Source organism: Salvelinus fontinalis, chromosome 28 (assembly GCF_029448725.1).
Source record: "Salvelinus fontinalis isolate EN_2023a chromosome 28, ASM2944872v1, whole genome shotgun sequence".
NCBI classification, from domain to species: domain Eukaryota; kingdom Metazoa; phylum Chordata; class Actinopteri; order Salmoniformes; family Salmonidae; genus Salvelinus; species Salvelinus fontinalis.
Window position 1 is genome coordinate 4,442,287 of NC_074692.1, and position 27,053 is coordinate 4,469,339.

The 27,053-nt window shown below is 43.4% G+C and overlaps 1 protein-coding gene across 2 annotated transcripts; it reads right to left on the minus strand.

Annotated features, from left to right (window-relative positions):
- Positions 1 to 543: 543 nt before the first annotated feature.
- On the minus strand, positions 544 to 27,032 carry LOC129825979 (transmembrane protein 161B). 2 transcript variants are annotated; one of them, XM_055886176.1, is made up of 12 exons: positions 26,799 to 27,032; positions 8,746 to 8,849; positions 7,610 to 7,693; positions 5,531 to 5,628; positions 5,166 to 5,322; positions 3,129 to 3,280; positions 2,640 to 2,700; positions 2,359 to 2,499; positions 1,918 to 2,031; positions 1,482 to 1,656; positions 1,270 to 1,366; positions 544 to 1,157 (listed from the first exon to the last, which is right to left on the minus strand). In XM_055886176.1, the coding sequence occupies exons 1-12, from the start codon at positions 26,799 to 26,801 to the stop codon at positions 886 to 888; spliced, it is 1,458 nt and encodes a 485-aa protein (XP_055742151.1). In that variant the 5' UTR covers positions 26,802 to 27,032; the 3' UTR covers positions 544 to 885. The 2 variants fall into 2 exon arrangements, with proteins under 2 accessions (XP_055742151.1, XP_055742149.1); XM_055886174.1 differs by lacking the exon at positions 26,799 to 27,032 and adding an exon at positions 25,434 to 25,452.
- Positions 27,033 to 27,053: the final 21 nt, after the last annotated feature.

The following is a 27,053-nucleotide window of genomic DNA, read 5'->3' on the forward strand; positions in this document are numbered from 1 at the left end:
AAAACAGAAGACATAAAATTGTAGTTTCCCTACTGGCTCTACAAGGGGAGGACGGGTACAGGGGAGGGTGGAGGAAAGAGGCCGTAGCTTACCATTGGCATTTGACTTGACACTTCTATTGATCAAAAATGCCCTTTTAGTTGTACACCAACCTAACAGCAGGGATCTTACTCACATTCACACGTACCATTCCCTTGGCCACGGCTTGTGTGTTGCTGCCCTCGCTGACTGTCGTCACACCTGTCAGAAGGGGCACAAGTTTCTCTCAGCTCTTCCAGTATGGCTCAGTTTGTACCAGGGACAGTAAAAGGGGGGATAAAATATTTCACAAATCATAAGGAACACACATTTAAAAACCCATGTTCGTCCTTGGTAGCCAGTTAGACATATTTCAATTGAACAGTTTCAAGTGATGGGATCTCAGCAGGGACTCTCCCAGTGAGGTGTCCCCTCCTCCTTCTCCAGTAGCACAAGCATCGCAGTGGTGACCTCTTATTGGCTGCTTTAGTTCACACATCCCTTTACAACATCCAAGCCCCCCCCCCCCCCCCCCCCCCACAGTATGCAGAGAGAAGGTTCTCTGCTGCTCTGTTTAAGACTGTACACACACACATATTACCTTTACTCTCATTTATATTAGTGTCTTTTGTTAAGGATTTGCGAATCCCGCTCTCAAAATAAAAAGGTAGTAAAAGTCAAGTTAAGAGTCATCCATGAAGGAAGCACTGGGGGGTGAACCAGGGGTTCTCTGCAGATATGGTCATGAGTGACGTGGCTGTGGGAGGGGAGAAGGGTTGTCCTTAGAGCCCTGCCCCACACAGTCGTTTCTGAACGGGGCTGGAACAGAGCCCAGTGGGATACCACCCTGACCCTGGGGGAATGCTGCTATGCCGCCATGAGATACTGGTGGTAGAAGAGGCCGAAGATGGAGGTGGAAAAGAGGCAGGCAGCGATCCACCAGGTGAGGAAGGAGAGGAGGCCACGGAAAAGCAGGGGGGTGAACACTGTTCGCAGGCCCCCGAGGGCCACCGACAGCTGGACCACCGATGCCTGGGCCTCCACAGCCAGTCCTGGAGCTGCAGTTGCTGCAGGGTCAGAGTTCATCTCCATTGGGCAGGGGAGGTCTTCCTCAGAGTACACCCCCCAGGAGTGTCCACCTATTACACAAAGAGTAGGGTGCTACATTAGCAGTGTGGTGGACTAACGACTGCTGCTAAATGGTTCAATTTAATACATGAGCAATAATTTCTGATGATGTGCCAAACTCACCTAAGGTTTTTAGCAGCAAGGTTGTATGCAGCAACATCACCAAGGGTGCCACATACTGCAGTGCGATTACACATAGGTAGTAGAAAACACGGGCCACCTTGGAAACAAAAGAGAACTTCCAGTCAAGAGGAACTCTTAAAACCCCATTTGTTTTATCATACTCTGCCCATCCGTCAAGGCCAAATGATTGGCCGACTCGAGGCGCCACTCACCATCTTCTGCAGGTCAACGGTGCTGATGCGTCCCGCCTCCTTCTTCATCTGCTCCACGCCCTTCTGGGCCAGGTTGAGGTAGGCCTGGAGGTGGTGCCTCATCATGGCCAGGCGCAGCACACACAGCAGCAGGATGGCCCACAACCGCAACGTGTCATAGGTCTCCTCAGTCATCCTGGTGAGGAGTCAGAAAACAGCAAGTGTGTGAGTGAGAGAGTGTGAGAGAGAGAGTGAGAGAGACGGGTGAAGGAAAAATAAGCCAACGCACGTCGATAATGTGAGAAGATGAGGCAGTGTGTGAGGGTACGAAAGCCAGGAGTGACAGGGAGAGGTGGAAAGAGACGTTACAGAGACGTGAAACTTTGCGAAGGCTTAATCCTTTGACCACGCATGTGGTTGGGAAAATGTACCGACAAACAAAACAAGGTGAACTTACAAAGGCATACTCCCCTTCCCCAGGGCAGGATTCAGGAGGTAGTCCTTGGTTATAGGCTTCACCCACAGCAGTACCATAATAAGAGGGGAAAGGAAGTTGATATGAAGCAAGGTCCTGGAAGAGAAGAACAAAATATATGGTCACACATTCTTGTCAGGAAAACGCTTTGCTTATCCAGGAGGAATGTGAATACTGTATGAGACCTATATGTTTATGGCATACTATCATCTACACTCGTTGAGGACCGGCTAGTAGACCACATCACTTATTGGTTTATTCAGATCCCCATTAGCTTTTGCCGAAGCAGCAACTATTCTTCCTGGGGTCCACAAAAAAACAATAATTTAAACTCACACCTACTTCAACCAGCCCATTTATGAATGGGACAACAGTGTAACTGCAGTGAGGGTGAGGAAGACAGGAGAGAAGAGAGGGACTCACTGTGTGACTTTGCCTGTGGTCAGGTTGAGGGCGTCCAGGTGCATTTGAGCCAATCGTAGGCCGGGGAAGGTGAGGAATGCACCAATCAGAGAGCAGAGCAAGGCCAGGATCAGCTTAAAGGTGAGTTTAGATATGGGACCCCTGGAGAAAAGAACAGACAGTTATACTGGGCTAAAGTGTACCTCACAGTCATAGATGTGAAAGCGCACACACACAGTCCATGAGTCAATTACATTCATGACCCATGCATACTGATAAAAAAAAAAGAAGCTCATACTTACTGGGACTCTAACCCCTGGTTTTCCAAAAACTGTGTGGCACTTTCAGAGAAATTTGCAAAACCTAGATTGAAATGAAAACACGATTCGATTTTCAAATTGGTCCTACAAAGTCCAGAAAAATGACAATTACAGTACATTAGACAAAACAAATGGAATCTATTCCTCTAGTAACGGATTTAATCTATTCCTCTAATGTAGTGTTCTTCCACCCTGGTCCTAGGGAAGCACAGGGTTTGCAGGCTTTTGTTCTATCTCATCACTAACACCCGCTAGTTAGATAGAACTTGATGTGTTAGTACTGGTCTGGAACAACAGCCTGTGGGCCCCACGGGTTGTACTCACTAGGAAGCAAACGGTACGAAAATGCTAGTTTTCGTTTTCCATTACAAAATGTTTTGCTACGTTTTGTACTAATGAATAGGACCCAGGTGCAGGATGGAAGAGCACTGTGGGCTAGCCATACTGACAGATGGCTCATGGCCCACTCACCTGTCTCCAGGCCAAACTCCAGGTAGTTCTCAGTGACGATGAGGATGGCCATGGCTTTGACAAAGAAGAAGAAAGCGAAGGTGATGCAGAGCGAGCGCTCGCCACCTTCCTCCAGCTTGAAGTAGAAGGCCGTCAGGGAGAACAGGGTCTTACTGTGGGACAGGGGAGTTAAGGGAAACGCCAGCAGAAACACACAACTCGTGAAATATAGCCTACTAGTCATATTGCTGTGAGCCATGGCCGTGTAGAGACGTTTCTGGAGTAATGGTGGCGGCTCATCAACATAACGGACTCGAAGGATCAGAAGCACGCAACAGTACTGCGCAGTGACCCTGCAACAAGCATGCGCGCACACAGTCTAGCTTCTCTCACTCTCTTAAGCAGCGGCTGTCACACATTACCATGGGGCTCAATGGGCCGGGCTTCCTCAGAACTAGAATGGTGTTCCTAGCGGGCTAAGTAAGGACATGGCGTGCTTCTAGAGCTGCCTTGCATCTCCAAGGTGATGGAGCTCAGCCTTTATTCCACATAGCAATCTCTCAGGCCATTCTGAATGGGGAATTGTGGTAATGTAGGCAAGCCAATGGATTTTCCTTTTCCTGGGGGTCACAACCAGGATACTAAAGGCTGTATTTAAAAACAAAAAAGGTATCTGACAACTTAAGAGCTAGTTTCTCTCAAAGGAGCAATGAACCACCATTATCAGAGCTCAGTGAGGCAGCTGCTAATGTCGCCCTAAATACTACTTGGGAAGCAGTCACAGAACGCAAGTGGCAAATTTCGATGCAGCATTTCAGCGAGAGCAGCCCACTTCGTTATACCATCACTGATTGTCAGGATAAATCTAGGCTAACCAACAGGCCACTCGATGGGATGTCTACCTGTCGTGCATTCAACTTCATCAACGCTTACCGAAACCCCTTTCTGTTAGGTGGAAATCACAGAGCTTGGGAAGAATCAGATGTTCCAATACCTCATACTGTAACTTCACAAAAAAAATGTAATCTGCTAAATCCATTCCAATTTGGCAGTTTTAAGATTCCATTCCATGGCTGAGGTGTGTTAAGTCGAGGTTAACACACCAGGTGCCCGGCTGCAGCCTCTGGCTCTTAACTTCTCCAAGAGGGTCGCCCGAGACGGGAATATGAAATCAAGTGTGCCATTAACACACACACCCATCACATCACCATCTTCATCATCCACCTAGCCGTGCACCCCCTCCTCCACGTACCACCCCCTCCCAGTCACCTCTTTTCCCAAGCAAATCAGTCTGGTGGGCTGTGAAAATTGGGCCTCCAATCTTCCTCAGCAGGCATGCAGGAAATGGCATGCCTTCTGACCGCACTCAGCCAGGGAGCGTGGGAAAGATTGATCCCCGCGCACTGTGGCGGAGGATAATGCGTATGATTTGGTGACGCGTCGGCAGAAGAGAGTAGCAGGGAAGCATGTGGTGGCAGGCAGTGGCTGGAGCTGTGTCTGTCAGTTTACGGCTACTTACTGCCGTCTGCCTGCTGAAATGGAACCTGGGAACAATCAAGGCTCTCTCACATGTTGTTTTTACACTCTCGTAGACAAAGAGATGTTAACCGGCAACAGGTAGGGAACAAAAAAGGAAGAATTCTCAGTATGTGCACATGAGTGATTAAATGCAAGAACTCTATTGACATTTTACTAGGCCTTTGATGTCATCGTTTTTTGTTTTGTGGACGAAATAGGGGCGAGGTACGTTGAGCAGTGTGTAAATAAATAAATAGAACAGCAGAATATGTGCTAGCGTGCATGTAATGTTGTCACAAGGGAGGAAAATAGTGTTCACTGTTCGCAGTAACGTCTTTGTTATGTAATAGACGTTTTCACCATTAATGACTTGGCTTGTCAAACGTTGCCATTCGTTGAGATTGGGGTTCCACTGAAACCCCCGACATCCTCTAGACCTGGATCGCTGTTCAGCAGAACATTGGGACAAATGGATGTTATATAGAAGGAATGATCGAAAGAGAGAAAAACGTATTGGACGATGTACGGACTGAAGGATACATGACGAAGGCGAGGACGAGCAGGCACCACACCACGCTGATGTTCATCTCCCCAGAGGGCTGGGCCACTGTGTAGTACAGCTCGGTGATCAGATACACCACTGTGGCTGCCACCGTGAAGTCCACCAGCCACTGGAACTCTGGGAAGTAGTGCAAAGCTGCAGGAAACGAGCAGGAGGATGAAGAGGAGGATGACTGATTTATTAACTGTTCTGTTACTTGGTTGATTTATGACAGTATTTCTGGACTGTGATGATGTGCTCAGATACTGAATGACGAAGATTTGTTGAGGTTTAAGAGAGAAAACAAAACTGGTTAAAAAGATATGAGGATAACTGAATGGTTTCAGTAGATATGGCCTCATACCTAACGTGTCCACTTCTGTGATGCACTTGGTCTCCAGCTGCAGGTCTATGTCCTTGGGAATGGTCAGAGGCTTGTTCTCTATGTGGCCATTGTTCCTCCTGGGACAAAAGACAAAGCGCCAAGTCAATACTAGACAGATATGGGGGAGAGAGAGACAGACATGTCCTATGTTGCAGGCAGGTGTACTCCACGTCATTTTTCTGGTCATTAGTCCACCTCTAAAACACGGGCACAGCAGAGAGTGCTAAATAAAAATCTACTGCTATCGTGTCAATTTACTGGCTGTCCTGACAGAAAAACACATCAGATGCTGGATTATATCAAACTTAAATCTGTGTACTAGGTCATTTGGGCATCTGCGAGATTGCTAGTGTCATGGAGGTCACGAAAAACGTGACAAAATATTATGTGCGCACATTGATGCGACAGAAGGCCACGTCGTGTTTCTGAGCGGTCAGATAGTTAGCGACAATGACAAGAAGCTGCCATGAGAGGAATCGCAGGTGGCTCATTTCAGCTCGTCGTATCTTTTTAATTGATACAATGTCTAGTTGACTCACGTCAGGTCTACCCTAACATGGCAAAAATGTGCAAGCTAGCTAACAAACAACTGTAACCATGTATTTGAGAGACACCAAGTGCTCATTGTGAAAATGCATGTTTTAAATAAACATTTGGAGACTGAATATAGTTTACATGTTGTCAACAATCCAAGCCAACCCAGTATGTTTTGGCCCGTAGTTGCACACGCGTCGGTTTTGTTGCTAAACAACCAACCAGTTTATTGTCAACCCAACCAAGGCGTACTGAGCACTGACGCTACCTCTTTTGTAGTGCGGAGTAGGGCCCCATGTAATTCATAAGTCCAATATTTTGTCATAGAGCTACAGGGGGCAACATGCAGCACAGACTGCAGGAGCAGCACACGGCAGGGGCTGGGCCAGCTCTTCCTTGGACAAGCCAACCTTTCTATAGGGCCTCCGGGACACAGGGCAGTGTTTGTTCAGCCATGTGTGTGTGCTGGATTCAGAGGACAATACTATGGCAAGACACTGGGGCCAAACTTGAAATGTGTCCAAGGAATCTTTGGGGGACCTGACAGGAAAAAGTGCTCGTGGCTTCACAACAAAAAGAATCGAGATGTGTGGCACTAGCAGTCCGTTTTTGAAGCGTAACACGGAACCCAAACTGGCTGCGCGATAAACTCAATGTTTATATCCCAGGACAAATTAGCTATTAACAGCAAGCCAGCTAAATAGGAGAAATTAGCTAGCAAATGCAAGCTAACTAGCCAAATTGCCATACATGTTTAATGCTTTTCGACCTGTCCCCAATTTAATGTCACTGGTCAAAGTTTGTTTTGATATTTTCACCTGCGTGCCGCGATCGCGTTTGGTGTAGGGCGACACAATACATTTATTCACGATAGCGCACGCGCGCAGTGGGTTTGGGTTCCGTGTTAGTAAACATGGCGCCGAGCGCCAACCTGCATCACGGAGGCCTAGGAATTGGACTAGAACTACATAATGGCTCCAAGCAAGAATCTAGAAGATCAACTTCATAGGCTTCATTTTCAAATGTTCGAGAACATTTCACATTGCTAAACCTTGCTTTCTATTAGGCTAAAAGGCATGTACACAAAATGGAGATGAGGAATAAATATCTACATAACATAGGTCTTATTTCAGAACTCGCCATAGAATCGTCATGACTTCTTCCCCAAACATTACATGGGTTTAACCCTAAAGCTTGTTTTGTTGGGAGTCTTAAACTGTTGTTCATACACTACTGAAAGATGTCACCTGCATGGCCTGGACTGACCAACCATTCAAGGTTCTACCACCTCAACTCACTACCATAAGACAGCCAGAGACCATTCTAAGGCAAGCTTCACTCATAGGCAGAAGCAAACAAACAAAAAAACGTCAGTCCTCTCACTTCAAACAGGCCTTGAACAAGCCTCCTAAACACATCAGCTTAATCACTCAACTGCCACGCCCGTGTTCACCATCCATCTCACAACGTCTGCCTTTCCTTCCTGCCTGATGAGAGGTGCCATTCGCTCCCCCCCACACTTACCGGTCTTTCTTGCTCTTCGTTTTTTGTTGCTTTCCGGCAAGGCTCCTCAACTCATCTTCCGTAGGGTGCTGGTACCACCGCAGACTGGGAAAGGAGGAGACAAGTGAGTAATCTAGGTAGCTTTAGAACTACACCAGTGGTCCCATGTCCTGGAGGGATGAAGGGTGGACAGGTTTTAACACATCAATCAATTAACTAACCAATACATCAGTTGGATTGTTGTTTTTTTGTGTTGTGCAAGAACAATATATTTTACACAGGCTATGGCCCACTAGGACCAGTATTGGTGACGTAATACCTCACATACTCCAAAAAGTGAGCCCTTCTATTGTTTGTGGTTCCAGGCCTTCATGATTGAAAATGATTAGGACCATCAATTAGCAAACAATCTGGGTTTTGCGATAATTTACCTGAGAAAATACACACAAGACATCCCTCAAAGCATATTCAATGTATTCGAGACAACTAATACACCTATGACAAATACTTGCCAGAAGTTTACAAAGAGGGTAGTTAGTGTCCTTTGAGGACTGTACTTAAAACAAGAGCTAATTTAAGAGCAGCCTTTTGAAGACTAACATTTCACGCAAGCTCTAACTTTGTCACAAGCCCTGAGAGGCATAGGCGTGAGAGGGAGGGGTGGAGGGCTTGTTTTCATTCATTCATCTTTATTTATTTATTAGGGGAAACTTAATTGCGGATCTCTCTGAAGCAACACTGAGCCTCCTGCTTGGGCTAAAGTTTTTGGAAAAACACATCAACAGCCCCCTAGAAAAAAACAAGCACTGATGAATTATTAAGTGTTTTCTGGGGAGCTGTTTACCCAAAAACACATATCGCACTAATTAGAGGAAACGAGACGGGTGCATTATTTTTATTGCCCGTCCTCTCGGGTTGTCCCAATATTTGATGACGCCCTTTGGTCTATGCGACGCGACTTAAATTATTATTATTTTTATTCCCTTTCAGCAGACAATGAAAAAAGAGACTGTTTACAAATTGAGCAAATACTATTTTCCGCATTGTTAAGACTTGAAATGAATTGTTCTGATGGGAAAACCACTGAGGAGATTAAATCATGGCTCTTAAAGACACCATCAGAAACATTAAATGTCAGGAACAGAGTTCTACATTACCTGCCACTGCAGAGTAGCCATCTTGCAAAGGAATAATGAGGTATGATCTTCTGAATTACACTGGCCATTACCATAGTAACCACCAGCTGCACACCGATCACACCCTGAGGGAGGGAAAACAAATCAAGTTATAATCTAATAGGAATTGGACAGATATGAAATACAGTACACACATACAGTTGAAGTCGGAGGTTTACATACACCTTAGCCAAATGCATTTAAACTCAGTATCACAATTCCTGAAATGTAATCTTCGTAAGAATTCCCTGTCTTTATGGTCAGTTAGGATCACCACTTTATTTTAAGAATGTGAAATGTCAGAATAATAGAGAGAATAATTTCTTTCAGATGTATTTATTTCATTACATTCCCAGTGGGTCAGAAGTTTACATACACTCAATTAGTATTTGGTAGCATTGCCTTTAAAATGTTAAACTTGGGTCAAGCGTTTTGGGTAGCCTTCCACAAGCTTCCCACAATAAGGTGTGTGAATTTTGGCCCATTCCCGCTGACAGAGCTGGTGTAACTGAGTCAGGTTTGTAAGCCTTCTTACTCGCACATGCTTTTTTCAGTTCTGCCCACACATTTTTAATCGGATTGAGGTCGGGGCTTTGTGATGGCCAATCCAATACCTTGACTTTGTTGTCCTTAAGCCATTTTGCCACAACTTTGGAAGTATGCTTGGGGTCATTGTCCATTTGGAAGACCCATTTGCGACCAAGCTTTAACTTCCTGACTGATGTCTTGAGATGTTGCTTCAATATATCCACAATTTTTCTTTCTCATGATGCTATCTATTTTGTGAAGTACACCATTCCCTCCTGCAGCAAAGCACCCCCACAACATGATGCTGCCACCCCCATGCTTCATGGATGGGATGGTGTTCTTTGGCTTGCAAGCATCCCCCTTTTTCCTCCAAACATAAAAATGGTCCTTATGGCCATGCCAGTTCTATTTTTGTTTCATCAGACCAGAGGACATTTCTCCAAAAAGTACATTTTTTGTCCCCATGTGCAGTTGCAAACCGTAGTCTGGCTTTTTTATGGCGGTTTTGGAGCAGTGGCTTCTTCCTTGCTGAGCGGCCTTTCAGGTTATGTCGATATAGGACTCGTTTTACTGTGGATATAGATACTTTTGTACCCGTTTCCTCCAGCATCTTCACAAGGTCCTTTACTGTTGTTCTGGGATTGATTTGCACTTTTCCCAACAACGTACGTTCATCTCTAGGAGACAGAATGCGTCTCCTTCCTGAGCGGTATGACGGCTGCGTGGTTCCATGGTGTTTATACTTGCGTACTATTGTTTGTACAGATGAATGTGGTACCTTCAGGTGTTTGGAAATCGCTTCCAAGGATGAACCAGACTCCAATTTCTTTTCTGAGGTCTTTGCTGATTTCTTTTGATTTGCCCATGATGTCAAGCAAAGAGGCACTGAGCTTGAAGGTAGGCCTTGATATACATCCACAGGTACACCTCCATTTGACTCAAATGATGTCAATTAGCCTATCTGAAGCTTCTAAAGCCATGACATAATTTTCTGGAATTTTCCAAGCAGTTTAAAGGCACAGTCAACTTAGTGCATGTAAACTTCTGACCCACTGGAATTGTGGTACAGGTAACTATAAGTGAAATAATACGTCTGTAAATAATTGTTGGGAAAATTACTTAGTCATGCACACAGTAGATGTTAACAAATTATAGTTTTGGTAAGTTGGTTAGGACAAGAACTTTGTGGAGTGGTTGAAAAATGAGTTTTATCCACTATAATTGATCATTTCAATAAGCATTTTTCTACGGTTGGCCATGCTTTCCACCTGGCTACCCCTACCCCGATCAACAGCCCTCCACCCCCAAAATTCGCCCAAGCCTCCCCCCATTTCTCCTTCACCTAAATCCAGATAGCTGATGTTCTGAAAAAGCTGCAAAATCTGGAACCCCTACAAATCAGCCGGGCTAGACAATCTGGAACCTCTCTTTCTAAAATGTTCTGCCGAAATTGTTGCAACCCCTATTACAAGCATGTTCAACCTCTCTTTCGTATCGTCTGAGATTCCCATAGATTGGAAAGCTGCCGCGGTCAACCCCCTCTTCAAAGGGGGAGACACTAGACTAGAGGTCGACCGATTAATCGGAATGGCCGATTAATTAGGGCCGATTTCAAGTTTTCATAACCGGTAAATCGGCATTTTTGGACACCGATCACGGCCAATTACATTGCACTCCACGAGTAGACTGCGTGGCAGGCTGACTACCTGTTCTGCGAGTGCAGCAAAGAGCCAAGGTAAGGTGCTAGCCAGCATTAAACGTATCTTATAAAAAAAACAATCAATCTTAACATAATCACTAGTTAACTACACATGGTTGGTGATATTACTAGTTTATCTAGCTTGTCCTGCGTTGCATATAGTCGATGCGGCGCCTGTTAATTTATCATTGAATCACAGCCTACTTCGCCAAACGGGTGATTCAACAAGGGCATTCTCAAAAAAAGCACTGTTGTTGCACCAATGTGTACTTAACCATAAACATCAACGCCTTTCTTAAAATCAATACACAAGTATATAATTTTAAACCTGCATATTTAGTTAATATTGCCTGCTAACATGAATTTCTTTTAACTAGGGAAATTATGTCACTTCTGTTGCGTTCTGTGCAAGCAGAGTCAGGGTATATGCAGCAGTTTGGGCCGCCTGGCTCGTTGCAAACTGTGTCAAGACTATTTCTTCCTAACAAAGACAGCCAACTTCGCCAAACGGGGGATGATTTAACAAAAGCGCACTTGCGAAAAATGCACAATCATTGCACGAATGTACCTTACCATAAACATCAATGCCTTTCTTAAAATCAATACACAGAAGTAAACATTTTTAAACCTGCATATTTAGTTAAAAGAAATTCATGTTAGCAGGCAATATTAAAATAGGAAAATTATGTCACTTCTCTTGCGTTCATTGCACGCAGTCAGGGTATATGCAACAGTTTGGACCGCCTGGCTCGTTGCAAACTAATTTCCCAGAATTTTACGTAATTATGACATAATATTGAAGGTTGTGCAATGTAACAGCAATATTTAGACTTTTTGGATCGGGTGGCATCCAAAAAGATAAAATACGTAACTGTACGTAAAAATACGTATTTCACTGAAAGAATAAACATTTTGTTTTCGAAATGATAGTTTCCGGATTTTACCATATTAATGACCTTGTAACTTGTTTGAACAGTCAGTATACCGAAAGATATTTGAAAAAGACCTGCGGTGTGAACAAGGTAGATGCAGTACCATGTGTATGGGATCCAACCTGTGGCCTTCACTTCTGATGAGAGCATCATTCATGTGGCTTTGGTATGCATGGTCTCTTGTAGTGTTGGCACAACATGGATCATTTGTGCTTAATTTGATACAGCCTAGCCAAAAGGTATACAGGGTGGAAGTGGTGGATTTGAGATTTGAGTATTAGTGCCGCATAATTTATTTTTTTTGGGGGGGGGGGGGGGGGGGGGAATACAGTTACAAATCACAATATTATTTTGAATACTATTACAGAGCATTCGGAAAGTATTCAGACCCCTTCACTTTGTCCAAATCTTGACTTGTGGTCAAATATTGATATACAGTATTCAGACCCCTTCCCTTTTTCCATTACAGCCTTATTCTAAAATGGATTCAATTGTATTTTTCCCCTCATCCATCTTCACACAATACCCAATAATTACAAGGCAAAAACAGTTTAGAAATACTAGCTAATTTATATATATTTTTAAAACGGAAATATCACATTTACATAAGTATTCAAACTGTTTACTCAGTACTTTGTTGAACCAATTTTAGCAGCGATTACAGCCTTGTATCTTATTGGGTATGACACTACAAACTTGGCACATATGTATTTGAGGAGTTTCTCCCTTCTCTGCATTTCCTTCAACGTCATTCCTTCAACGTCACGCCGCACAGCTATTTTCAAGCCTTACCAGAGAATTCCGAGCTCTGGCTGTGCCACTCAAGGACATTGAGATTGTCCCGAAGCCACTCCTGCGTTGTCTTGGATGTGTGCTTAGGGTCGTTGACCTGTTGGAAGGTGAACCTTCGCCCCGGTCTGAGGCCCTGCACACTCTTGAGCAGGTTTCCATCAAGGATCTCTGTACTTTGCTCTGTACATATTTCCCTCAATCCTGACCAGTCTCCCAGTCCCAGTCGCTGAAAAACATCCCCACAACATGATGCTGCCGTCACCATGCTTCACCGTAGGGATGGTGCCAGGTTTCCTCCAGACGTGACACTTGGCATTCAGGCCAAAGAGTTCAATCTTGGTTTCATCAAACCAGACCTTGATTCTCATGGTCAGACTCCTTCAGGTGCTTTTTGGCAAATTCCAAGCGGGCTGTCATGTGCCATTTAATGAGGAGTTGCTTCCGTCTGACCACTTTACCATAAAGGCCTGATTGGTGGAGTGCTGCAGAAATGGTTGTCCTTCTGGAAGGTTCTCCCATCTCCACAGAGGAACTCTGGAGCTCTGCCAGAGTGACCATCGGGTTCTTGGTCACCTACCTGACCAAGGCCCTTCTCCCACAATTGCTCAGTTTGGCCGGGCGGGCAGCTCTATGAAGAGTCTTGGTGGTTCAAAACTTCCTCCATTTAAGAATGATGGAGGGCACTGTGTTCTTGGGGACCTTCCATGCTGCAGAAATGTTTTGGTACCCTTCCCCAGATCTGTGCCTTGACAGAATCCTGCCTGAGTGCTACGGACAATTCCTTCGACCTCATGGCTTGGTTTTTGCTCGGACATGCACTGTCAATTGTGGGACCTTATATAAACAGGTATCTGCCTTTCCAAATCATGTCCAAATCAGTTGAATTTACCACAGGTGGACTCCAATCAATTTGTAGAAACATCAAGGATGATCAATGGAAACAGGATGCACCTGAGCTCAATTTCCAGTCTCATAGCAAAGGGTCTGAATACTAGTAAATTAGGAATTTCTGTTTTAGTTTTTTTATTATTATTATTTGTAAACCTTTCTAGAAACCTGTTTTCGCTTTGTCATTATGAGGTATTGTGTGTAGATCGATTACATTACATGTTTACTTTATCAGTTTTAGAATAAGGCTGTAAGGTAAAAAAAAATAAAAAAGGGGTCTGAATACCAATATTTGACTACAAGTCCAGTGCTTTCCATAAGCACCGGTCCAGTATTTTCCACCTTATAAATTAACTAGGCTTTTCATTTAAAAGTTTCTATTCGCTAGTCAGAAAAGTCTGTAAAGCCTTCTCCCGCTAGAATGAACAATACGCATCTTCTAGTGATCTATTGACAGGACATGTGCCTTTCCGTCACAAAGCGAGCGATGACAGGAAACTACTGGTTTGTCAGTCTGCGCTTTGTCCTGCCTCTCTTTACCTGTGATGTGGTTGGCTGCACTCACATTTATTTTCACGAATGGAGAGCATGATGCTTCTTCATCGTCTCATGCGAGTGAATTTACACATCCCATGTAAGTGTTAACGATGAGTTCTAATCCACTTAATTATTATAATAATTCATCTTCTTTCGCGTGTATCATAGGTCTTTAACCAGCCACTGAGTCGGGGCACAGAGGCTATTTACTGTTCCTTGATTGACGACCGAACTTATGTTGCTTAGTTTATAAAAAGGTGTCAAACTGACTGAATAAGGGGCCTCCCGAGTGGCGCAGAGGTGTCACTACAGACCATGAGGGGTGCACAAATTGGCCTAGTGTCGTCCGGGTTTGGCCGGCCGGAATGTCCTTGTCCCATCGCGCTCGAGCAACTCCTGTGGCGGGCCGGGAGCATGCACATTGACTTCGATCGCCCGTTGTACAGTGTGTCCTCAGACACATTGGTGCGGCTGGCTTCCGGGTGACAGACAATGCTGCGAACATGAAGGATGCTTGGTCTGAAGTGGAGGAGTACTACCCATTGGCTGTGCTGCTCATGCATTGAATCTGCTCCTCAAGGACATCATGGCACTGAAATGGTTAGGTATTTGAAGGATCATCAAGTTATAGCAGCAATCTACCTCACCAAGCAAAGTGAGAAGAATAAGAGCACCACATTGAAGCTGCCCAGCAACACTCGTTGGGGTGGTGTTGTCATCATGTTTGACAGTCTCCTGGTGGGGAAGGAGTCTCTCCAAGAAATGGCCATATCACAGTCTGCCGATTATGGACAGCCACATCAAGAGGATCCTTCTGGATGATGTATTTGGGAGAGAGTGGTAAGCAGCCTGTAACCTAAAGCAGTAGCCATTGCACGGATTGAGGGAGACAATGCCATCCTGTCTGATGTTCAGACTCTGCTTGCAGATGTAAGATAATAAATCTGTACTGCCCTGCCCACTTCACTGTTGCTCCAAGCAGAGGAAGCTGCAGTTCTGAAATAGATCAAAAAGCGTGAAGTTCATACATGTTGTACCCCAAGTATGCTGGCAAGAGCATCCTGTCTGATGCAAAGATCAACAAGGCCAATGTCGTCATCACTACCGTGTCTCGCCACCTTGGCCTGGATGAGGGCAAGGTTCTTGGCAGTCTGGCGAAGTACACTTCCAAGCAAGGGCTTTGGGATGGAGATGTAATATGGCAGTCGTGCCAACATATTTCCTCAGCCACCTGGCGGAAGGGACTTTGGGGATCTTTTGGGAAGGCAACCAAAGCTTTAATATTTCTGTTAATTCCCATATATTCCCGTTAATTCCCAAGGAAAGTTTTCACCTCTGAATATTCCCCAAAATGTGCAACCCTAGGAGTAACTAACATTTTGATGATCCATCCTCAGTTCTCTAATCACAGCCATTAAACTCTGTAATTGTTTAAAAGTCACCATTACCCACACGGCGAAATCCTTGAGCGGTTTCCTTCCTCTCCGGCAACGAAGTTCAGAAGGACGCCTGTATCTTTGTAGTGACTGGGTGTATTGATACACCATCCAAAGTGTATTTAATAACTTCACCATATTCAAAGGGATATTTAATGTCTGCTTTTTTTGTTTTACTCATCCACCAATAGGTGCCCTTCTTTGCAAGGCATTTGAGAGAAAAAAATATGTTTTTTGGGGTTGAATCCTTTAAGTCTAGACATTTAAGCTTCTCATTTTTAATACATTTGTAAAAATGTCTAAAAACATAATTCCACGTTGACATGGGTTATTGTGTGTAGGTCAGTGACGCAACATTTTAAATTCAACCATTTGAAGGAAAAAGGAAACCGCACACTGCTCTTGATAGTATCACTGATCTTTAATAAGCTTAACGTATCGGCCTCACGGCCTTTCGTCAGAGTTTTTGTGATTTAAAAAAAATGTGCGGTTTGCCTCCAACCATCGAAGGGGGTTGGAGGCAAAGGGAAAACAAATAAGTGCTACCAAATATAACAATATGCAATCCATAAATATTACAAAAGTGTATAAATAAGACGTATTAAAAAACGTCTGTAAAACCACAATGAGGACATAGCAAGTTTCCATTAGTCATTGGGTACATCGTACGAAAAACATCAGAGTAATCTACAATAGGCACATATTTCATGTTCAAATTCACAACTTAACATACATAGGCATTTCATCATTAAGTCCTTTAGGAACTAATGTCCGGAGGGTGAAAATCCTAAAACACTCTCTTTTACTCAGAGTATTATTAATATCACCTCCCCTGTCTGATATCTTAACTTTCACTACGCTACAAAATCAAAAAAAAAAAGGTAGAAATTTCATGCTTCAGGTACAGCGACTGGATAATCCCTGTCGTTTCTCCTGATTGAACTTTTATGTTCACCAATTCTCTGTTTGACAGAGCGGGAGGTTTCAACCATTTTAAATTCAGGCTGTATCACAACAACATGTTGAAAAAGTCAAGGGGTGGGAATACTTTCGGAAGGCACTGTATATGGCATTATTAAATATATTGATATAGGCCTACTGATTTGATTAAAGTGTCGACTGCTGCTTTCTGTGTAGCAAAGCCAATGTTTAACACCTGCTTCCTTTTTCCAATCGTACCTTTAAAACCCTTTCCCTCCAATTCTATATTGTTCCTCAACAGGGAATCAATGTTAACGACAGAATCTATGCTCTTGACAGAACACAACCTTTATTCTTAGGTTTTTGCAACAATATATTTAATTGACAGACTCGTTTTTCAGACTAGATTACTAATAGTGGCTGTTCCACTGGATATAAGGTGAATGCACCAATTTGTAAGTCGCTCTGGATAAGAGCGTCTGCTAAATGACTTAAATGTAAATGTAATCAACCGCCTTCCCTCAAAGTCCCACCCACAGTGATTGACAGGTCTGAACCCCTACCAATGCTGTGACTCACAAACATCCTGCCTCCTCCCCTGACAATCCCACCCAGAGTGAATGATTGACATGACAAACTGTTAAAAGGGATTATTCACCCAAATTACAAAACAAAATTGGTTTCCTTAAGTGTCCAGAGGAGCAGAGCCAATAAAATACATAATTTGAAGAACAAACATCAGTGTGGCAATTGATATATCTTGCAGTAAAACAGTAACTATGGCTTTAATCTCAAACCAGATTTAATGTTAAAAAAGGTTACGTTAGAAAATACCCCCGATCATATAGGCGATATCCAAAACAACTCACACTGAATTCATACATTTTCAGTCATTTTAAAGTTGTCTTTCTACTCAATACACAACTCATTTGACAACGCTGGGAGGTAAAGTCGTTAAAGTATTTAATAATGTAGTTGTGTATTTCGTGTGGAATCAAGACAGAGGTAAGCAAAATACAGATTCTTTAATAACTCCCTGGTTGGTTATTTTTTCTAGTTGGCTGGCTACTCCATGTACGCCTACTTACAGAAAAAACTGTTAGGAAAGAGAAAGGGGGATACCTAGTCAGTTGTACAACTGAATGAATTCAACTGAAATGTCTTCCACATTTAACCCACCCCCTCTGCTAGGTCGGCCGCACCTGCGCCAAAACTATAGCTTGTTGTCCATCTTTTTAAAATAGTGAGCCAACATGTTTTCAGCACTTTGATTTCCCTGACTGATCAAAACTCGTTTCTCTGCAGCAGACATATTAGGAACATCAAATCGCAATACATATAGAAGAATCATGAAAATAGCAATATCGGCACCAAAGTAAAGAGATAATATCGTATAGTGAGGTTACTGGCAATATATATTCAAAAATATATATTTTAAACTTTGCAGTGTGACATTAACAAATAATGCGGGACCGTGTTTCTCAGTTGCTCAATGCACTTGCAACGTCAGGGTTGTGGGTTGGATTCCCATGTGGGACCAGTATGGGGGGGAAGAAAATGTATGCACTCTCACTACTGTAAGTCACTCTGGATAAGAGTGTCTGCTAAATGACTAAAATGTACAGTACTGGGCATAGACTACATAGGCCTAGACTACATAGGCCTAGACTACATAGGCCTAAACTACATAGGCCTAGAGATTATGGTGTGGCTGTTCATAGCCTACTATTTTTTGCAACATGTCTTACTAAAACTGTGCAAAGCACTGCAAAATCACTGCAAAGCAAAGAATGGAAGTCGTGTTTACGTTTGATTAGATTACATCAATTCGGGTAGGGTACGCCAACTTCTACAATGACCTTCAACTGAGTTGAGATAGGGACAGGTAAGAGTGGAAAGCGGGGTTAGTAGTCCCTCAATGTCATTTCTCCTTCTTGTCCTCCCGACCAAAACATGAGAGTAGAGATAAGCTTATTTTCCTAAAAACCCGCAGATATTGCAGGTCATAACCAATGTTAAAATTTTTAAAAAGCTGGCACTGAGCAAATTTCAGGTCTGCCGAGAGCAAAACTTGAACATTGTGAAAATTGTGTGCAACTTCCAGCACGCATTTTCTGAGAACACTGAGGCGGTACCCGCTTTAAGTTACATTTTTAACAGAGGCCAAGTAGGTTACTGTGACTATTTGATCATAATGTAGGCCTACCAGGGGCCTACCATAGAAAACAGTGAAAAATGCAACCCATAACATTTTAAAAACATGGAAATAGCTGTTCTATCATTCCACCTACAGTAGCAGCAAATGTGTGGTGTTCAATCCTAAAGTACATTCCATGACTTTTGAAAAAAAACAAGACAAGTAGGGCTACACATTAACCTGTTTATCCTCTTGTTCTTCAGACAAGGTGGTGACTGAAAATGTGTTGTTTGATGCAAGAAACTACTTAACTAAATCAAATATTCCCATACCATTATAAGAGAATCCAAAATTATGCTAGCCTCCGCCTATTGGCTACTTAGCTTATTCAAGACCGTCAATACAACACTGCCCCTTTAAGACAGAAATAAAGCTCGTTACCTCACTTGCTTTTCAAAGATGGCTAGAAATGCACACGTTTTGTGCTCTTGAAGGAAGCAACCACTCCCCCACTATTGACTAGAAATGAGCTAAAACTGGGCTAATAACTCAGATTGGAAAAAAATGTGCACAGGTGGCTACATGCAGCTCTTCCTTTGATCTCAAAAGAAGCACATCAGAGTGCTCATGATGTAAAAAGTCAAGTTCAAAGTGAATGGCACATTTCTACAGTGGGGCAAAAAAGTATTTAGTCAGCCACCAATTGTGCAAGTTCTCCCACTTAAAAAGATGAGAAGCCTGTAATTTTCATCATAGGTACACTTCAACTATGATAGACAAAATGAGAAAAACAAAATCCAGAAAATCATATTGTAGGATTTTTAATGGATTTATTTGCAAATTATGGTGGAAAATAAGTATTTGGTCAATAACAAAAGTTTCTCAATACTTTGTTATATACCCGTTGTTGGCAATGACAGAGGTCAAACGTTTTCTGTAAGTCTTCACAAGGTTTTCACACACTGTTGCTTGTATTTTGGCCCATTCCTCCATGCAGATCTCCTCTAGAGCAGTGATGTTTTGGGGCTGTTGCTGGGCAACACGGACTTTCAACTCCCTCCAAAGATTTTCTATGGGGTTGAGATCTGGAGACTGCCTAGGCTACTCCAGGACCTTGAAATGCTTCTTACGAAGCCACTCCTTCGTTGCCCGGGCGGTGTGTTTGGGATCATTGTCATGCTGAAAGACCCAGCCACGTTTCATCTTCAATGCCCTTGCTGATGGAAGGAGGTTTTCACTCAAAATCTCACAATACATGGCCCCTTCATTCTTTCCTTTACACGGATCAGTCGTCCTGGTCCCTTTGCAGAAAAACAGCCCCAAAGCATGATGTTTCCACCCCCATGCTTCACAGTAGGTATGGTGTTCTTTGGATGCAACTCAGCATTCTTTGTCCTCCAAACACGACGAGTTGAGTTTTTACCAAAAAGTGTCATTTTGGTTTCATCTGACATTCTCCCAATCTTCTTCTGGATCATCCAAATGCTCTCTAGCAAACTTCAGACAAGCCTGGACATGTACTGGCTTAAGCAGGGGGACACGTCTGGCACTGCACGATTTGAGTCCCTGGCGACGTAGTGTGTTACTGATGGTAGGCTTTGTTACTTTGGTCCCAGCTCTCTGCAGGTCATTCACTAGGTCCCCCCGTGTGGTTCTGGGATTTTGCTCACCTTTCTTGTGATCATTTTGACCCCACGGGGTGAGATCTTGCGTGGAGCCCCAGATCGAGGGAGATTATCAGTGGTCTTGTATGTCTTCCATTTTCTAATAATTGCTCCCACAGTTGATTTCTTCATGCCAAGCTGCTTACCTATTGCAGATTCAGTCTTCCCAGCCTGGTGCAGGTCTACAATTTTGATTCTGGTGTCCTTTGACAGCTATTTGGTCTTGGCCATAGTGGAGTTTGGAGTGTGACTGTTTGAGGTTGTGGACAGGTGTCTTTTTGAACTTGTTATCAGTATAACAGGTGCCATTAATACAGGTAACGAGTGGAGGACAGAGGAGCTTCTTAAAGAAGAAGTGAGAGCCAGAAATCTTGCTTGTTTGTAGGTGACCAAATACTTATTTTCCACCATAATTTGCAAATAAATTCATTAAAAATGATTTCCCCCCCCCTCATTTTGTCTGTCATAGTTGAAGTGTACCTATGATGAAAATAACAGGCCTCTCTCATCGTTTTAAGTGGGAGAACTTGCACAATTGGTGGCTGACTAAATACTTTTTTGCCCCACTGTATATGGCAATGGCTATTTGCATACAGTGCATTCGGAAAGTATTCTGAGGTCGAAGGAACTGTCCGTAAAGCTCCGAGACAGGATTGTGTAGAGGCACAGCATATGAGGTACACATGAACAGTGGCCTTTATCTTTCATAAATTAAATTAGTTTGGAACCACCAAGTCTCTTCCTAGAGCTGGCCGCCCGGCCAAACTGAGCAATCGGGGGAGAAGGGCCTTGGTCAGGGAGATGGACCAAGAACCTGACCAAGAACTCTGACAGAGCTCCAGAGTTCCCCTGTGGAGATGGGAGAACCTTCCAGAAGGACAACAATCTCTGCAGCACTCCACCAATCAGGCCTTTATGGTAAAGTGGCCAGACGGAAGACACTCCTCATGAACAGAGCAAAGTACAGAGAGATCCTTGATGAAAACCTGCTCCAGAGCCCTCAGGACCTCAGACTGGGGCGAAGGTTCACCTTCCAACAGGACAATGACCCTAAGCACACAGCCAAGACAACGCAGGAGTGGCTTCGGGAGAAGTCTCTGAATGTCCTTGTGGGGCCCAGCCAGAGCCCGGACTTGAACCAGATCGAACATCTCTGGAGAAACCTGAAAATAGCTGTGCAGTGATGCTCCCCATCCAACCTGACAGAGATTGAGAGGATCTGCAGAGAAGAATGGGAGAAACTCCCCAAATACAGGTGTACCAAGCATATAGCTTCATACCCAAGAAGACTCAAGGCTGTAAATCGCTGCCAAGGTGCTTCAACAAAGTACTGAGTAAAGGGTCTGAATACTTATGCAAATATGGTATTTTAGGTTTTTGTTTTGTGTGCAAAAATGTCTAAAAACCTGTTTTTACTTCATCATTATGGGATATTGTGTGTAGATTGGAGGGAGGAAAAAAACAAATACATTTTAGAATAAGGCTGTAACGTAACAAAATGTGGAAATAGTCAAGGAGTCGGAATACTTCCCAAATGCACTGTATAGGCCTAATGCAGCTCTGATTGGTTATAGCGCACCGGTCTGTGTAGAGTCTTGCATGTCAATTACAATAGAATCCTACTCCAATGCGCTCTGCCTACAAGAACATCTCTTGCACAGTTAGTATTCAAAACTAAGTCTTGCATAGTTTTTTTGGGGTCCGGTATATTATATTGATAGCGGCTAATATTGTGTTGATTCGAGCACAGTTACCACAGTAAAGTGAAATATTGATAGTGTTAACTAAAGGGGAAAACTCTAGAAAGTTGATTGAAGTTCAATCTTGTGCTTCTCTGTGGGGGCTGATATTTAACCTGTGCGCAGCTTAGAGTGAACATTGGTTGTAACTGCTTTTACAGATAAGGATTATGAAAGGGGAGTCAATGAACATCTCAAAATGCTTTTGAAATTGTGCTTTGAGAGTTCACCTCATCCACTTTCTCTTTAGTCCTTCCATCCTCAAAAGGTTCTACAGCTGCACCATCGAGAGCATCCTGACGGGTTGCATCGCTGCCTGGTATGGCAACTGCTCGGCCTCCGACCGCAAGGCACTACAGTGGGTAGTGCGTACGGCCCAGTACATCACCGGGGCCAAGCTTCCTGCCATCTAGGACCTCTATACCAGGCGGTGTCAGAGGAAGGCCCGAAAAATTGTCAAAGACTCCAGCAACTCTAGTCATAGACTGTTCTCTCTGCTACCGCGCGGTACCGGAGCGCCAAGTCTAGGTCCAAGAAGCTTCTAAACAGATTCTACCCCAAGCCATAAGACTCCCGAACAGCTAATCAAATGCATACCCAGACTATTTGCATTTTAGTCCTTTGAAGATAACAGCTTACGGGCTGTTAGGGAAGAAACTGAACAAATCATTATTGAAACAATTTCCTGAGCCACTAATAGAGTTGTAGTGTAGCATGTGTTTTCAGACATGAATTTGAACTTCGTGCAGGAGACAAACTCAATAACACGAGGGATTGTTAGAGAAATAATATTAGGAAACAATTAGATAAGGCTTAGTAAGCAACTTACGAGAGTACACATTAACTCACCGTCAACTGAAGTACACTCCAATAAAAAAAAGGGGTCTCTAAGATACCCATTTAGGACTGTTAAACCTGTATAATGCAGAATCGCTCATACACTCCCCCTGAAAGTCCAACAATTTGTCCACTGTCATTTCCAACAATGAAGTAGGCTACACAGCAGCAAAGTGCACTTCTTCAGTTACGATATACAACTGCAGTAACAAAGAAGTGAGACCGTTAAATGTTTTTATTGGTACATTTGAGGCACTCGCAAAGAACAGCCATCAGTGGCAATAAAAAGAAAACGTGCGACTCTCAGCACCTTTGATGCTCATCTGAGAACAAGCAGCACTCAACAGTGGAAAGCTGTTCCTGTGATAGCCAGCTTAGGCTTTAGCACAGGGGATTCAATTTCAACCCTTACGGATCAATACTCTCTTAAACGGGCTGGGTAGAATCATTCATATCTTGCTGTTACTTTACACGCTCAGTGTAGGGTAGTCCAACTTTTACCATAATAAGTGGGCTTAGCCATATCAGCACGTACTCATGTGGATGCGCGCCCGCATACACAAACAAATGTAGGCCTTTGAATAGCACTAAATCTTACACACATTTTTGTCATTTGAATAATGATCGAGTCGAGTTGTCAAAGTGACGAAAACGGTGGGCCATTGTGGTCAACAAAATGCCCTTTCACGTGCCACATTTTAGTCACACGCCACATTTGTATGCCTCATTAACCTATAGTAAATATAAAATCACTGACTATGTGCAAACATACATAGCCTTGTCCTACCAACATATTTTTCTGCATAACATCCTATTCTCTTCCCAACAGCAGAAATATGACAAACATACAGTACCAGTCAAAGGTTGACACATCTACTCATTAAAGTTTCTTAAAACTATTTGGGGAGTTTCTCCCATTATTCTCTGCAGATCCGCTGCTCGTTTTTAATTCCGTAAAGCAGCTGGTGCTTCTTAACCAAGCAAAGGGTAGCTAACTAGAAGGCTGGTGGTGACTGAATAGCTACTGGGAAGCAAGAGTTGCCTGCGAGATGTATATAATCAGAGCCGGAGCGGAGACTGTCTGCCCATACTCAACGCTTGCGCTGCGCATATATGCAGCTAATATTGATTGTGCTTATCACTGAAAAGCTCTCAATCTCTCCAAAAACTATTTTCCAGACCATTTAGTAGTCACATTTTAGTCAGAGAATTTTGTCTAGTCTCGTTTTAGAAAAATCATTTTTGATTAGTTATAGTTTTTTCTGGGTCCATTTAGTCAGCGATAGTCTTGTCAATTACCATGGAAAGATTGGCGTTAACGAATATTTTAGTCACTATTTTTGTTGATGAAATTAACACTGGCTCAGAATACATCAAGAAGCCTTGGACAACTGAGACTGCCTTTTCCATCAGCTGGGAGACTGCTACTCAGAGAAAATTAAGTCATCATGTAGGGGAAGAAATGTGAGTGAAAGGGTGACTTTTATAGTGTTTCTACTGTGCATTTTTATGGCTAATTGTACCTCACTTTCCCCTCTAAGAGTACTCTACTGCATAATCTACTGATGTAGCACCATCTTGAGGCTCTGTGAGCAGAAAATAAGAGAAATTTAGTGTTTTAAGTTCACCGGTTTCCTGATTCTGACCTGACCACTGAATCTGTTGGGATTTGGTCAACAGATGGACTATTACTGGATTTGAGAGAGGGAACGGAGATGTGGGTAGAGAATGCGGAAGATGGGGGGAATAGATGCGTGTGTGTGTGTGCGGGGGGGGGGGGGGGGGGGGGGTGACTGGAATTTGGGAGACCCCAGGCAGGCATCACACAGTGCAGCATGCACTCTTAAAGCCAAAGTCAATACCTCCACTAGAGTCACAGAGGGGGGACTAGGACCCATAATGTTGCAATTTACTCTTCTGACATCTGACATCATGAGAAATGTGACCTCTGGTATCTGACAATAACAGGCAGGATGGAATTTCTCAGACTCTTGGATGTACAGGGTATATAGGTCAAACACACACTAACACACAGTTGGGTCGGTCTTGAACATTCTCCATAGGGTACTCTAGGAGTCTCAAGCCTGGGGAAATTGAACATCAGCATGGGCTCTCTTATCTTCCCCAGTCCCCACGACCCCATCCACACAGGGGCCAAATGAAGGCCAAGGGGGGGGGGGGCACAGGGGAGATAAACACCTCAGAGCTCAATCGCCCCCAACAGGCGGCCTGCCATCTTGCCCCTGAAACCAACTGGAGACCAGAGGGGAGCCCATCTCCACTGCCCCCTGCTCTCTGGTTAAGCTGACAGTTGGTGGAAAGCTTCAAGGTCTCCCCGCCTGGAAATGGTACTCACTACTAGCAATATGGATTCACAGAGAAAACATACAAGAATATCAAAGTCAGTCAAATAATTCTGTGTAGACCAATATCACTTGTGAATAATAGACAATAATGGTGTGCTACAAGGGCACTGATTGATTATTGTTAGGCTATTATCCATCTACTATTGAGCCGCCATAGTGCACCCCATTAAAACAGCGTACTACAGCCACCTTACCTGTGAATCGTGGGCCAACAGCATGAGAGCTGCAAGCACAGGTAAGGCAAATCAGTGACTTTCTGACTGTGTCCCACTGACCATCACAAATGACAATGTAGCCTAACAGTTTATCTAAATGTCCAATCTGAATTGCCCAGGCATCATAAGACATAAATGCCATTAAAAAAAGGTATCTCCATTATGTTAGAAATGTGTTATAAGCTGCTTATAATTAGCATATCAAAGACCAAACTCTGTGGGTGAATACATCCTTAAAAGTGACAGTGAAGTATCCTAAATCTCACACCTGTGCTTCCGTTACTCACAAATGAACTATGAGTGCTTTCAAGTCCCTTTTTTAAATTGCAATGAATTCCAGCACTATCTGAAAAAGATAAGGCGCCTTGGTGTAACCTAACTACTAAATTAAGAATTATCCTTATCCGCAAACCTAGGCCTATAGTTCAGGAGACCTTATGATAACACACAATTCACCTAAACATAAATGGACATCAAAAGTAAATCTAAATTTAGATCAGAGATGGTAGGCCCATCTCTTCCCATTCAGAATGTTTTAAATTGTACTGTTCAGTCTTCGGTAGTATATTTGAATTTTAGAACATGCCATGATATTGTACGGCATCTGATCCTACTTTTATGTTACATCGTGTTGTACATTCGGGGGGCCATACAACGTATAACTTGAGGAGTTTAAAGTTATTCTTAACAGATTAACCTGGGGATTTAGCAAGCATTACCAGTACCATAATATTATAAGAGACAAAAGTACGAGGGACATAAAGTGTATGGCTGATCAAATGCAATATCACAACATGGCAAGTTAGAAAATAACCCACAAGCATACCGCCTCGCGGAGGGCATTCTGAGGTCAAAACGAGTGGTCTATCTAGAGGTGAGAAACACCTTTCCCTACCTGCACAATTCTCATATGTGCAGGTAGGGAAAGCAAAGTGAACATGGCAAGCTAGCATAAGCAACGTGAACATGGCAAGCTAGCAAGGTTCTAGTTGTTCGCTGAGCATCACGAGCGCCAAATTCTCCAGCAATCTAAGTACTTGTCAGAATAAGATGGATAAAAACATTGGCTAGCTACTAATAGTAACTAATTGGAGTTCACTGCACAGGTGTTTGAGGTTCGATAGCTACCTGCCGGTAGGTAGCTAACATGCTAACCTAACGTCAGCTACATAGACTTGAAACTAAACATGCAATATTACATCTGGTTGTGAAACTTCAGTATATATTATAAAGTTCTGCATCAAGAGCTAGTGCTGCAGCATATGTGTAATATTATCTAGCTAGTTAGCTGGTTGCTCTCTGATATCAAGCTAACGGCTAACTGGTGTGGCATAGAATACTCACCATGTTGATGCAGTTGTGCTGAAATGGACTTAACGCCGACAACTGTCACACTAAGCTCCCCGAGTCGGAAATCGAGCGGCGCGGAGCACATAAGCCTTTCTGAAGTTGGTGATAGTTAAGATTAATTTATTTATAAATCAAACTGCTGCAATTATATTTCAATGACCAATTCATTCAAGCTCGGTTCCCAAGTGTTTTCAACTGCAGTAGAGGTCACGCTAAGACTCTGGGTATATAGGCGTCTCTGGATATGCC